This window comes from Anoplophora glabripennis, unplaced genomic scaffold (assembly GCF_000390285.2).
Source record: "Anoplophora glabripennis isolate ALB-LARVAE unplaced genomic scaffold, Agla_2.0 scaffold28, whole genome shotgun sequence".
Lineage (NCBI taxonomy): Eukaryota > Metazoa > Arthropoda > Insecta > Coleoptera > Cerambycidae > Anoplophora > Anoplophora glabripennis.
In genome coordinates this window covers 1,262,507-1,277,326 of record NW_019416423.1, presented here as the reverse complement: position 1 = coordinate 1,277,326, position 14,820 = coordinate 1,262,507, and the positions used below count along the sequence as shown (strand labels likewise).

The 14,820-nt window shown below is 32.7% G+C and overlaps 1 protein-coding gene across 1 annotated transcript; it reads left to right on the top strand.

The window, feature by feature from the left end:
• The first annotated feature begins 6,591 nt into the window (after positions 1-6,591).
• On the top strand, positions 6,592-12,898 carry LOC108909830 (G-protein coupled receptor Mth2-like). Its single transcript, XM_018714257.1, has 7 exons — positions 6,592-7,172; positions 7,889-8,068; positions 8,711-8,789; positions 9,759-9,928; positions 10,170-10,341; positions 11,195-11,413; positions 12,478-12,898. The coding sequence occupies exons 1-7, from the start codon at positions 6,599-6,601 to the stop codon at positions 12,608-12,610; spliced, it is 1,527 nt and encodes a 508-aa protein (XP_018569773.1). The 5' UTR covers positions 6,592-6,598; the 3' UTR covers positions 12,611-12,898.
• The last annotated feature ends 1,922 nt before the right edge of the window (positions 12,899-14,820 follow it).

Sequence of the window (14,820 nt, the reverse complement as noted above, 5' to 3'; positions counted from 1 at the left end):
ATATAACTTTTTCTTTTTGTATTCCTTTTTTATTCTGTAATTAAACTATGTTCTATCGAATACTGTAAAATTAATAATGCTGTTTGACATTACAGATGTTATTCGAATAATCTGCAAATAATTGACACGAATGTTTGGCGAGTGACCACATCATTTGCTGCCGGCTTTAGATTCGAGAAAAGGAAGAATTTGCCTCCTCGGTCTATATTAGTTTAACCGACAGCTAATGAAAAATATTCTGTCCTATTCCACAACATTCATGTATAACAGTCTACCCATTGGTATAATACAATTATTTTATTTGTTTGTTAGTTTTCTTTATCACTTTCGGAATATTATTTACCTTCATTATAAATTAGCCACGGAATATTCTGAAGTGACCAATGAGTGGCATCATTCTTAGGCGTAATATTAATGGTATTTATCCTAAATTAGACCAATACCTTCACAAATGAAGGAATATTTTATGACTTAAGTAAGTTTTAGAAGAACATTGCATTTGCAAAGGTAAATTTGTGACTATATTGTGATTGTTTTAGCAGCCACAATTAATGTTTCCAATTTCAATTTAAGAAATAATTAAAGACGAGGCAAGTTCCTTTTCTTGTGGAATATTCTCAAGAAGAAATTGTCTCCTCCTGCATGTCAGCTTTCTACTTCGGTGGAGGTTATTGCATTCAAGTGCCTATAAGATAAAGAAATATAACAAAATGTACTAGTCGTCACTAATCGCATAATTTATCTTGTGACCAATAAAAGAGTTCGTCAAATATGTACATTTTATTTATAAATAATACATATAATAAATAAAATACTAACAAGAAATAAATATATAAAAACTATTAATAAATATTACTAATAAAAATATAAAGTACTAAATTCATATATAGTTTCACTACTACTTATACTGTGTATACTTGTATCTAGTTGTGTAAAGCTTACACTGATTCCACTTTCCCATAATTCATTATTCAATAATAAACTGTATAAAATTGCTAATTTTAGTATACCCAGAAATGTTTACGACAGACCAGCGCATGATACAAAAACAGTAATTGTAGATAAAAAGATTTCGTAGAACTGGATTTCTTGAATTGTAAACAAGCTAAAATGGTGTTGTTTTGAGTTCAATATACACGACAATTTCAATACTGCAAGACAGGTATTTTATACTACACTCAGCTAATGTTGTATCATAGAAATAAATTTTAGTTGTTGGTATATCGAAGGCGCGAATAGTAGATATAATTTACATAGTTGTAAGACGCACAACCATTGTGTACGAGGTATTCAGTATTTGTTATGTCTTCAAAAAAAATTTATAAAAATTGGACTAGACGCATGGTTGCCAATTTCGTACATTTTCTGGTCTCCTTATAAATCTGGAGTTGTAATAGCCATTAGAACCCATATTCTTTGCGCGTGCGTCGTCCTCCTCCATCGTGCAATTGTTTACGTCGAGGAATATCAGTGCCGTTTTGGAGAATCCAAATTGGAGGAGAATGATTGAAATCGCTAGAAGTTCCTAGAATACAATATACCGGTAATCAACAAAATCACAGAACCTACATTTATCATAAACATGTTAATGTGAATTTAGGCAGTGGCGAAACATGTTTCATACCCGTAAACATTTGACAGTCGACAGTAAACACTAAACGAAATTTCCGTTTCAAATACGTGTAATAAACGAATAGTTTACAATAAATAAGTGATCACCGTGTATTTGCTAGAATCACATATCGCAGTCGAGAATTATTAATGAAAGTCGTTCCGCTGGTACCGAGGCAGATATTGTGGTTACCACATACCGGAGATTAATTTTGGCGCAACGCAACCTAGACGGAGAACATTTGTGTTTGTTACACTGGAATATTGACACAGCCAACTGAATTATTTAATCGCAGTTTTGATCTAAACACAGATACCTACTCCGGGAATTAAGATGATGGATCGAAACGCTGCCTATTGAATTTAAAAACGGGGCGGAATGCGGAGATCAGAATATAGTTGCCGCAACGTGACAAATAGGGGTTGTACGGGGTGTCTCAAACTCGATAGTATGGATACAAAAAATTTAAGTAAAATTTGAAACACGTGGTGTACATCGAAAGTATTATCTTTGGGTGTGGGTACATATGTTGCAAGTGACCCATTTTTAAGGACAACGTCAAGACCGCCGCCGGACGCTCCACGGGGTTCCCGGAAGCCGACCCCTGCAGAGTGGCGCCAGGGCCAGGGACTTCTGCCACCGATTACCAAGCTACCTACGACCGACTTCAACCACAAGGCACTCTCCAGCAAACCCTCAAACCGTCAACATTACTTTTTCTACACAAGCTTAGTTTTCAATAAAAATAGTTTATTTGTACCGTTGAGAGAGCGTTTTATTCTTGCTGTACAGCGAAAGGGGTTTGACAGAATCGACTAATAACGTCATCATGTATATTTTTTCCAGAAACATACCAAAATGTTTTTCTTGTTGAAAAGCTCTATTTTTTCTAATAAACTTTTATTAGAGAAATTTTTCTGTATTACTTCTGATTTAAAAGTTATAAGCAATATCGGCCTAAAGAGTCTCAAAAGAAATACCACCTAAAAATCACGTTAGCGGTGAAAGGATCCAGTAGTCGTTGGAAAATAATTGAATGTTCGTTGTTTAATGTGCATAAACGTCACAAAATACTTGTCATTACTCAATACGAACGCCAAACGTATAACTTTCGTGCTTACAAAATGTTTTCTTATTCAGAAAAAGCTAATTTACGGCGAGTAAAAAAAAATTCAAGAACGGTATCCATCAGAGCGCCTTATTCCTGATCATAGATCCTTTACAAGATTGGAGGCGACCTTGCGACGAAATGAAAAAGCATTTTCTATTCGGAAAAATCAAATAATTGACCGGAGGGTAAGAAGCAATGTTAATACAGCTAGACTGTTACAGTATTTCGAACAAAATCCACGAAATTCTATACAGCAGGCTAGCCGGGAATTGAATTTGGATAAATCAGCCGTTCAACGAATTTTAATGACCAATCGGTATCATAACTACAAAATTAATCGTTTCTGTTATATCCCAAAGACATTACTTTAGATTGAAAATGGAACTTACCTCGTCCCATTTGACACCACGTGTTCCAAATTTTATTTATTTTTTTGTATCCTCACAGCAGGCCCATACTATCGAGTTTGAGACACCCTGTACTACTTAAATCTGCACAGGGTACCCAAAAATTATGAATTTAGACAACTGAAATATGATATTATTTGAGGGTATATCTCTATGTTTGAATGAAACAGATCTCTGTGTGCGCTGCTACGAAACCGTAAAATAATGTAGATACATACCTGGTTTCTTTTAATTTTTTATTAAGAGATGATAATCTCAATCCAAACCATCCATAACTTCATTTAAAAATAAGTTATATTAACAATTTTAATAATATTATTTTGTTCATGTTTCACATGCAAAAGAACTGATGCAATTTATGAAATGAAAATATGACTCAATGCATTAGCATTTTAAGAAATGAGGCCGCAATTTCTCTGGGCGTTATCTACATTAGTTACTGTTGTCTGAAAGACAAAGTTCGTATTATATTATAAAAAAAACGCGACATCTCGATATTTATGGAATGAAGCAAAAAGAACAAAAGTCTGCTCGCACTAATCTTTACGGGTTTACTTAAGTTCCCGATTGAAATAATACATTTTTTTACCTATTTTCATAAACACTGCACAAAAATAATATTCTTTAAATGTTACCCACAGCACATTAGTGAGAAAAAACTATATCTTTTCTGAACAAAATTAAATTCCCTGTACATGATATTTTAAAATAGCCTCAAAATCGATATTAAAAGATAAATACAAAATTTTCTAAAATTGTACACAAAAAATGCCGCTTCAAGTTTGAATTGGTAAAATACAAAGAACTCTTATAGAAAAATATTTATCATCTTTTTGATATGTAGGTGTTATAAACACTTACTACAGTGAATATTATAACGAGATATTAATATATGTTTCATCAGCCTAGATTTTGAGGTTAAGTTAACTAAGACGCAAAAAGAAAGCAAATGGAAGAAGCATTTCATATAAATCTTATATTAATGAGTACACTCTTATCTCCTATGTGTTCTACAATAGTGCGTTATCACGAATTTGTGTTATACTTACAAATTTCATAATTTTAGAAAAGATGGTAACTGCCTTGCACACACCAACAACTACAACTTTTCGTGCAATAGTTGCTCTTTGTTGTTTGATTTCGTCAGACGGAAGAATGTAAACTGTAAGTAGTAAAGTATTGCTTTATATTTTAAATTTTATCTACCATAAATAACGACAAGCGATAAGTTCGACTTAATATAAACAAAATTTTATATAATTCACTTTAAAAAAACAAATGTTTTTATTTCAAGAAACGCTATTGAATGTGTGAATGATTTTTTAATTCCGCGGAAGGTAAACATAATTTGTCTTCCAGTGACGTAGAATGGAGGAGAGGGGTGTGCAGTTTGAATTGTAAAAAAAGTTGTTAAACTTCACTTGTCTGCATCACTTTCAAGCAAACATTTTATGCCTCTAGAAGTTAAACTTAAAGTTTTATGCAGATGGGCATATATTTATATGAAAGACAGCCATGCGGATCCTCCCCATCTCTTAATTATTGCTTACCTTCAATATTTGAGAAATTACAACGGCTTATTTGATCTATGATCCGCTGCTGATAAACTTCCAACATTATCATGATGTTTGGACTTTTACTCAAAATTCTAGTTCTAATTCAAATACAATACAAATGTGTATATTGAGAGTCAGTCTTATCCTTTTAGCGATATTAGATATTCTTAAAAATTATAGCAAGACTATTCGTTGAAAGATAGAAAAATTACAATTACGCACCAAATTTCAGTCAATAATATATTAATTTTTTTTTTCATATTTTTGTTGCTATTTTCGTGTTAAAATAATGTATTTTTAACGCCAAAATGGACTGTGAAAATGATATTTGAGCATGATTTAACATAAAAGCTATCTAAATATTAAAATAACACAGTCCCACAAAAAAAATTATGTGCATCGAACTAGACCACTATATCCTTATGTTTTCGAGTCTTTACAAGAATTTGCAAATAAACTTCTCGTCAGAGCATCTAGAATTTTTTTGGAAATATTGACATATTAAATAGCACACGGCATGAAAACGCTTATTAATAATAAAATAATTGATAAAAAAGCACACAATTATTAGAAAAACACTTAACAGTACATATGTTAATAATGAATTGTTCAAAATATCTCCACTTTTGCCAAATATGTATTTTTTTACATGGTCGTCGACATTATGAAGAATTTCAAGAAAAATAATACCTCTGAAATCTGTTTTCATTTATCTTTTCTTATTGCAAGGTGTGAAGAATGAAAATATTTTTCAAATATCCACAAGAAAAAGTAACATTTTATTAAATCCAAGATCTTGCGAGCCATTTAAGAAAATACCTATTTTCACTATTTTGGATTGGAAACAGTGCTCTTATGTCATTCAGACATATGTGTGGTCGAGAATTCGACATTACGAGAAGCTCTCTATAGTGTATTCTCACGAAAGATTTGCATCTTCATGCTTACAAAGTTCAACTGACTCAAGAATCGAAGCCTACTCACCATGCAGAGCGGAGAGAGTTTGTGGAATTGATTTTTCGAACAAAATTGTTTTTTTCGAACAAAGTCATCGTCACTGAAGAGACTTATCTTCATCTTGGTGAAAATTATCGCAGTTGGGATTCACAAAATCCACGAGTGATTGTTGAGAAAGAAATGCATCCACAACGTGTCACTGTGGTGTGGATTTTTGGGCTTGGGTCATCATCGGACCATCCTTCTTCAAAAATGCGGCTGGTCAGGCCAATAACAGTTAATGGTGCTCACTATCGCGACGTGATAATCCAGTTGTTTGTTCCTAAATTGCAAGATATGGATGTAGAAAACATATGGTTTCGACAAGACATTGCCATATGCCATGCAATCCGAGAAACAATTCAATTACTACATGAGTTATTTCCTGGTCGTGTAATTTCCCGTTTTGATAATCATTACTTGGGTTTTTCGAAGTTTAAGGCTTATGCCGACAAGCCCATGACCACCCACGCCTTGAAGAATGAAAATGAGCGCTGTATCAACGAAATTCAGACGCGTTTATGCAAAACGGTCTTGGAAAATTTCGACAAAAGTGTGCGTGAATGCCAGCAAAGCCGTGGAGGCCATTTACCCGACATGCTCCCATACATAACCCTATATACTTTATTAATCAATAAAAAAATTATAATTTTTAACTAACAATCTATGTCTTTATCAAAATTAGTTCTTGCGTGAATTTTGAGACACCCTTTAGCAGATCGAATAATAAAACTGATAAAGAAGATAAATAAACAACATATGGAAAAACTGTTGTATAGTAAATTTATTTTACGCTAATGTTTTTATGCAGCAGCGGCAGGAATGGATCAAATTTCAACATCTGTTAAAACACGTCTGTTTATTTGCCTCGTTGTGTACTAGTATCAAAAAAGGTATTTAGACGTTTGAGGTTATCATGGCGAAGCAGAAGCTTAAGCCGGTGTTAAATCTATTGTTAATAGTCATGTCAGCAAGTGCTTTTGTTGACAGTGATCCACAGGAATCGATTAATCTGTGTACGAATATAGAAGTTGACTACGAAAATTACACCGATTCTAGAACCCAACTTTGTGGATGCGAACAGATGCATTCCTGTGTAAGGAAATGTTGCCAGTCAGGATTCCACCACTTTCACAACGAAAGTCCTGAGCATGGATTCTCCGTTAGCAGATGTCATCGCGTTAGAACAAATTCTACTAACTTCACTGTACCCATTTACGATGGTTTTAAGCAGGTGTATCTTGAGCATAAATTTATGGTGGGAATGTTGGACTGTAAGAATAAGGAATACCAGTATTTCAAGATGAGTAATGTAGATTCAAGGCAAAAATTTTATATACAGAAGAATGGAAGTTTGTACTATCCTTTTTACAACAGGATGTACAGCAACGACAGGTACTGCATTGATGAAAAAGACGGGTTAACTGCTTATTTGTGTTTCTTGCCGAGGGGTCCTGTCGCACACTCGGAAAGGATGATTTACGTTTTAGGTATTTATTTAAGGCAAAATTATACCTTTTGTTATCTCATAGTATCCACATTAATATCTATTTTGCATTCCATATTACTTTTCTACTTTAAGTACATTTCACAGTCCAAATTGTGTTCTAATTGCTAGAGTTGTTCCGGGCATATTAAAACAAAATAAACTCTACTCGATTATCAATTTAGTTTATAATGTTTTACTCGTTGGAATATTTAGCACTAGTTTGACCTATAATACGTAAATAGAAGGGATGATGATTTCAATGAGCCGACCAGTAATATATACAAAGTTATAGGTTATCAGAGAACTTGTGATAAAAGTTCTGGAAGAAACTGAATATATAGTTTATATATCTGACTTATATAAAAAAAGTACTGCATACAATAAAGCCATAAATAAATATAGACTAAACAATAACTCGGAGAAATGCCCTCGAATGGACATAATGTTTGATAAAGTCGTTCGATTTTTCCTATATTTTAAAGGTGTTAACATAAATTAAACAAATTCAAAAACTATTTTCTAGGAAACCTTACCAAATAGGTGACTGTTTTTCAGAACCAGAAGTCTAGGTTTTCAAAATTGTGCTAAATAAAGGAAATTTGGTACAAATTAATGTCAGAAGTGGGATTCGAACCCACGCCCACAAAGCGGTATCCATCCTAACAACCTTTTTATGAGTTCATTTCATTAAGAGACTATTTTTTTTAATTTTTGCAGCTAAACTGGCTCCGTTGCCGTTCCTACTAATAACCTTCATTGTATACGCCGTACTTCCCGAGCCAACTTTACATGGAAGAGCCCTAATGCGGCATATATTGTCTTTAAGTATTGCCAATGTCTTTGTGGCCATATCGCAGTATTACAAGCTATACAACAACCCTTTGTGTCAAATATTAGGTAGGTGTTCTTTGTAATCGAAAAATCAGTATCAATTCCAATCTTAGAGCTATTTGTAACATGCAAGATCTAAAAATTAAATTATGCAATGTGTTACAAAAATATTAAACACAGATTATTTGGGTGAACAGGATTGGACTTTCCTTATTCCATTTTTCACTTTGATACTTCTTTTTCAAAATAAATGGTGTCAAAATTACAGTTACAAATATATTTTTTTTATTAATAACCCCAATGTTTTTGTGATGCTGTCAAAAATATTATTGCGCGAATTGAGGAAAGAAGGAGCCGTTCATTCCTCTAATTTTCCTGCTCATGCTTTTGATTTCAAAATATTCTAATTCAAACCAGACACTCCCTTCTCTAATTTGTTTAAATATTGCAAAATGTTTACTTAGAGTTAATTAACATTTTTGAATACATGACATACTTTTTTGTCTTAGTCTAAGTTCGCTTTTGGCTTGTATTCTTAAAAAAGTGTTTATTTTGACATACTGACTTTAATTTTGGAAAGATTAGTAAAATATTCTCCTACTTTTAGTTAGGTAGTTTAGTTTTGAAAATTTGTCTTTTCTGTTGATATTTGGTTAACAAATTTGTTAAAATTTTTAACTACTAAAGCTAAATTTATTGTATTTTTAGGGTATGAGATAGTATTTTTCATGCTTGCGTCATTCTTCTGGATGAATGTTATGTGTACAGATATCTGGCTAGCTTTTAGGTAAGTCATATGATTAATTTATACGTAGAAATAGGAATATAGTTCCAAATTTTCTTGTTGCAATACAATTACAAAATAAGGTCAGTGATTTAAGGGCAATGGAGAAGTAACTGAATTGAAATTATTAATACGTCGATACGAGTATAATAAATACTATCATAAACCAATTAACAAATACCACACGATAACAAGTTATTATATTGTTAGACAGAACTGCCAGATCAAAATATTATCGTGTAATAAATGTAGCAATAACATGTGAAGCAAACCTGCGACTGATTAGATGCATTCATTTTGCGTCTAATTTGTACGTCAATTAATTTACTGATCGCGCAAAACCAATACTTAATATTAGTGTACGTATTTTGATAAATCGGATATCTGCAAGTTCAACTATATTTAAAGAAATCTTATCTCCTTTTCACTTCTATTGATTTGTACAAAATAAAATAAAATTTTAAATAGAAATCGTATTATCTCATTTTGTGAATGACTAATAAGTAGGGTTGTTAGAACCGAGCCGCGGGACATAGGCGTACGCATTATTTATTAAAAAGCAACAAATTCAATCGTCTACAATACACCACCATAAACACCAACGGATAGCAATCAATTACGCAACATCCGCACGATAACGAAGGCAACAGTATATTAACGTGAGGTGAACGTGAAAAGCATCCTGCTCAAGCATGATCCACATGGCACGCCATTGTATTTGGGCTTTCTCTGGCAGCCTTATTAATAAACACTCATAAAATCATCTGCTAAATTAAAATAACTGTAAATTGGGAAACGAACAATATTAGTATAGTTGACAAATAGAATGATATGCTGCTAATAAAATAGACCCTTGTGCCAAAAGGACCAGTCACGGGTTATTAAAAAAATTAGATTATATCAACTTTTCAAAATCACTTATTTATTATGAACATGTACGTTGTGTATTTATTATTTTATTATTTTTTTTAGCGTTTTACGAGGACAAATAAATCTGGAAAAGAGGCTCTTCTTTCTATGCAACATCTATGCTTGGGGAATACCCTTCACCATTGTATTGGTCGTCTTTCTGATAAACACTTATGGAGACAAAAATTCTGTTTTGTATCCTGCAGTGGGCATTGATTTCTGTTTTATAAATGGTATATAAATTTTTTTGTTTTAAGTATTAAGTAACCCTCTTTAGCTATATTTTGAAGACTCAATTATTTTTGTTGCTTTTTTAGTTACCCTAATTTAAAATAATCACACATATTTATTTTTTACATATATAATTACATATTTCTCTTTGATTCGAGCTTATAACCAATATATTTTGTAAGATTAAAAAATATTTGTTTATTATGTTTTAGTAAATTCTTTGAATGACAAATATTCTTTTAGGTCACTTTCCAATATTGTTCTACTACTTTGGACCAGTATTGCTTCTGGTGATAATAAATACAGTTCTATTCATACTGACTGCAATTAATATTCAAAATGTTAAAAGAGAGACTTCATTGTTACAACAGGCTGACAGCAGGCGACATGCATCTAGTCAGGACAACAGAAAGAAGTAAGTAATGGGTGATTATAAGTTCCAAAATTATATGAAAATATGAAATCACATACTCCTCATGATAAACGTAAAAAAATCAAATGAAATGCAAAGTCAAGCACAAAGATCACAAAATGTTACAAAAATGTTGCTGTCAGCCATATATTATTTAAAAAATAATTATTTCTGACTAAACTACGCAGCATTCGAAAAAAACGCGGAGAAATTTTTTCTTCAAAATGTCTAATTCAATAAAAAATAATATTATTTGCTTTACAATTCAAAGGAATAAAACAAATTCGAAAAATTTCTGTTAAGGGTAGTTAGAAAACTATCCTTATTTATAACCGACTTTGATGAAACTTACGACAGTTAAAGACCCTTATGGTATGATTATTAACTACAATTTTCATTCCATTATCTTAATCAGAAATAAAGTTATTTTAAAAAATATCCAAAGAATGGAGGGTCATATCTCAGTAACGGTGCTCCGGAGGACCAATGTTTATAGGAACTTTTTGTACTATTTTTAGCTCTACTTTCACCCCCTTAAATTTTGTACCAACTTTTCCAAACATCCTGTATATCGATAAAAATTTGTATTTTTTTTTCAAATATCCTAACATATATTTTTAAATTTGTGTTAATACTTAGGTAGTATAGTTATTTAATTTTATAAATTTTTATTTTCAAAAAGCTGTTTCGGCCTTTTAAGGCAATGTTGCTAAACGTTAATAAATTTGTAATTCATTTTCATATGTTCCATTGTTTTAATTTTTCAGTTATTTGTGAAGAAATAATATTCATACAAACAAACTTTGTCAATTGTTTATTGTAGACTAAACAAATTCTGTATAATTTTTTTTTTCAGATTTACTTTGTACTGGAAGCTGCTTTTTGCCATGGGTATTAACCCAGTAATTAACATACACGTGATTCAAACGATATCCTGGTCAGCCGGATTGAAATTAGAATATGACACAGCTAGGTACATTTTCTATATCAAGGATTTAGCACACACATTGTACGGAATATTTATTTTCATGACGTACACCTGCAAGAGGAGTATCAGGAAAGATCTAAAGAAAAGGTAGGCACAGTGATATTAATATAATTACGTCTAAGGAAGAGATATTTTAAATAAATATTAAAAGTATGTTCCAAAAAATAATATTTTCATGGAAAAGTAAATATGGTGCAAGGTGGGGTAAAAGTAAATACACAAGCCAATTTATGTTTTATTTTAATATTAAACTCTTTTTATACCATTAGTTTGAAAAATGGTACTGTAAGGTATGGTAATGGTAAGTCAATTGCTTCAAACAACAAAACAGAACAATATTGTGTTCTTCTTAACGTTGTTAATTTTATGTTTTGATGATTTGAAATTTTTTATGCAATTATTTGGGGAAACATTTTTAGGAAAGTCTGTATAATAAAAATTGCGATCGTAGGTTTTTCAAGACAATATTTTTTCATGTGTATACAAACAAATAAAGGTTATTGGAAAAGTATAGAGGTCTGGGTGAAACTAAAGCGTAAAATTAACTATAGATTTTTTTTATTTATGTACCTTATATTATTAAGTATATGGAGTTTAATTTGGGTATGTACTTTCAGCTAGTCATGTATTACAAAGAAATGATGTATCATAAGAATAACTTTTTTAAATGAAAATTTTACTGTATCTAATTATAGCTATAAATAACACAGGCTCGCAAAAAAAGTGGTTTATTTCTTTGATCATCAAACCCCTGTTATTATTATGTATTCGTACCCGCTGAACACGAATCTGAAGTCAATTTGACGCCAGCACCCATCAGAAAATGTAAATCTTCAAAAAATGGGCTATTTGCGAAAATTCTTCTTGGAGTCTATTACTTGTGACGAACGCACCAGACCAAAATACATGAACACAAAGACAAGTTACATCAATGTTTTATCGTCACGAAACCAATAAGCTTTTCAAAATGCAATACAATATATAGAGATGCCTGAGAAAGATGGAAGCACCAAACTGACTCCAGATTCGCATTTATGAGTACTAAGACATAACGATAGGGGTCTGGTCAAATGAATATGCCATTTTTTGTGTATTTATAATTATATATATTACTTCTGAATATAAAATTAATATTTTACAATATTTTTTAGATATTTTTTATTAATCGGGAGGCCTATTCTGTCCAATTCTATACCACAAACGGCTCTATCAAGTTTATCCATCAGTGAGGGAACTAATGGAAATAATTCAAACACAAAAGACAAAAAAGACGAAGTAGTCTAAAAAATTCTATTTGATATGTAACTTTGTTAATATAACATAAATTACTTTACTTTAGTATTTAAAGGTATTCTACTTTAAGTTTAAATAGTAGTCAAAATAATGCCAAATGATCGTTGTCTGTGATGTACATAATAAATTAAATAATAGTTTTAGAGGTTAGGAAACATATTTAATAAAAACAGGAAAAAATATAAATTAATTAATTATAATCTCACTGCAAAAATTTCTCCGAAACGTAATGTATTTTCTCTGTTAACAAAAGAGGCAAAAAATACATAAATTTGAAAAACCGGCACAGAAAAGCATTTGTTTTATTTGCATTTCTTCTTTTCAAATTAATGAAGTGTCCGAATAGGGCCATAAGTCAGACAAGCTAACACCGTGAAATTAATCCGCGCATTTCAAGCACCTGACACTAAATGCGCCCCATAAACAAAAAGAAATTCCCCAAAACATGTTTAGTCTTCAACTTCCGGCGCTGGGGAGTTTTCTTATTTGGAACTTTCATGTATTTTCCAGGCGAACACTTGTTTATCGCAGGTCATAATCTGGCTATAAACCAAAATGAAAATAATAAAAATTTTAAGGAATCGATTCGTTGCATGAAGGCAACATAAAATAAATAAATCAAGTGGCCTGGTGGCGCTCAGCGATTTCGAGGTGATCGAATTGGCCTCGAGGTTTCTGGAGAGAGTGGCCACTTTGCCAGCATTCTGAATACGGGCGCTAGCACGGTATGAACGCACTTAGATCGGGCGGCTTTTATTGACCGAACTAAAAACTGCTCAAGCCAAAGGAAAATAATACGGCGCAAGTAAATAATATTGGTGATTACTTACTACAAGACGGTCGATAGCCGCACGGTTTAAGGCGTCAGTACTTAAATCGATGTGTCGATCTGCCCGGGTTTCGAATCCCGCGGCCGGTAGACCGTAGATTAGCTATGCTTGTACGGAGGATTGGCACCCTCTGTGCAGGTATGGTAGGGTAGAAGAATGTTGGCTTGGGTCAATGTGAGAGATTGACACCATGTAGAGATTTGTAGAACTGGCATGAACCCATTGCTGCTCCTTCAGTTGTTCGTAAAACTCATTCCTAACGGAGAAAAAAGTGTATCTGGTGCATAGCGTCAAGTATAATGAATTATATTATTCGTGGTTTATACAATGAGTCTACACTCTTTTAAGTGTTATGTTTTCTGGTATTTTAGTAAAATTGGGTTTCCCACTTTAGATATTGCTTTACTGTGTCCAAATTGTTGCATTTCATTTGATTGATGACTTGGACGTACGTCCTAGTCAGAAGCATTAGAAAAGTTATGCACGCAAATGGCAAAGATGTCTTTTTCAAAGTAGAGAATACAAGTAAGTTTAGGAACTTCAATATTGAATCTAACTCTTTTGCTAATTCTTCCAGGGGTCATACCCTTTTGTTTTATTTCACATACTTTGTGTCCATTTGAAGGCCGTCGCACGTATATGTTTTAAAAGTGATATTACTGTTTTTTTAAATATTTTTTAATGCATTTACGTTTTTCATTTTTTTAATGCAGAGCAACTTTTCCCCTTTTACCCTAACTAACTTCTGGCTCTCTCGCGTTGAGAGACGTCCAATAAAATTAAGCGTTATTTACCGTGCTAGGAGGCCCTGTAGAAGCGGCGAGTGGGATCGATATAGGGGATTTTTGTTTGTAGAAACCGCGGCACAACAAATTGCCACTAATGGATAGCAGTCCAAGTGACCACCCGGCAGCCTCGAGCTGGCCCACTGGAGCTCTTGTACTTATTTTTCGACGTGCTCGTTTAAGCTGATTCGTGATACTTAAGTCAGCACAAAGCTCGAGTGCACTACTTGCCACCGATTCTTCTCCGCACACCCACAAGTGTCTTTGTTGCTGAATAAACCAGCGGGGACTCGAGTGGGATACGTTGCAAATTTTTACTTGTAACTAATTATTCTCGTGCCACATTTTCCCTCCGTGTCGCAAGGATATTTTCGAGGGTTTCGCAAATTGGTCGGACGAAGGGGTTGGTCGCTAAAGTATAAACGTAAATTTCTAGAGTAAACTTTTCTGTTCAAAACGCTGTGCGCAGTCGATTAGGTACCACAAGCGGAAACTACCATAGAAATATACAGGATGTCAAAAATTTAAAGGGGGTGAAAAAGGAGTAAAAACTGATACAAACTTGTATCGGAAGTTTAAGGCCATA

What these genes read in the sequence shown, in the direction of transcription:
- LOC108909830 (XM_018714257.1), top strand. Translation starts at nt 6,599, where the DNA reads ATGGCGAAGCAGAAGCTTAAGCCGGTGTTAAATCTATTGTTAATAGTC. An exon ending in AAGGATGATTTACGTTTTAG is followed by an intron (nt 7,173 to 7,888) that starts GTATTTATTTAA and finishes TAATTTTTGCAG; the next exon opens with CTAAACTGGCTCCGTTGCCG. An exon ending in AGGAAAGATCTAAAGAAAAG is followed by an intron (nt 11,414 to 12,477) that starts GTAGGCACAGTG and finishes AATATTTTTTAG; the next exon opens with ATATTTTTTATTAATCGGGA.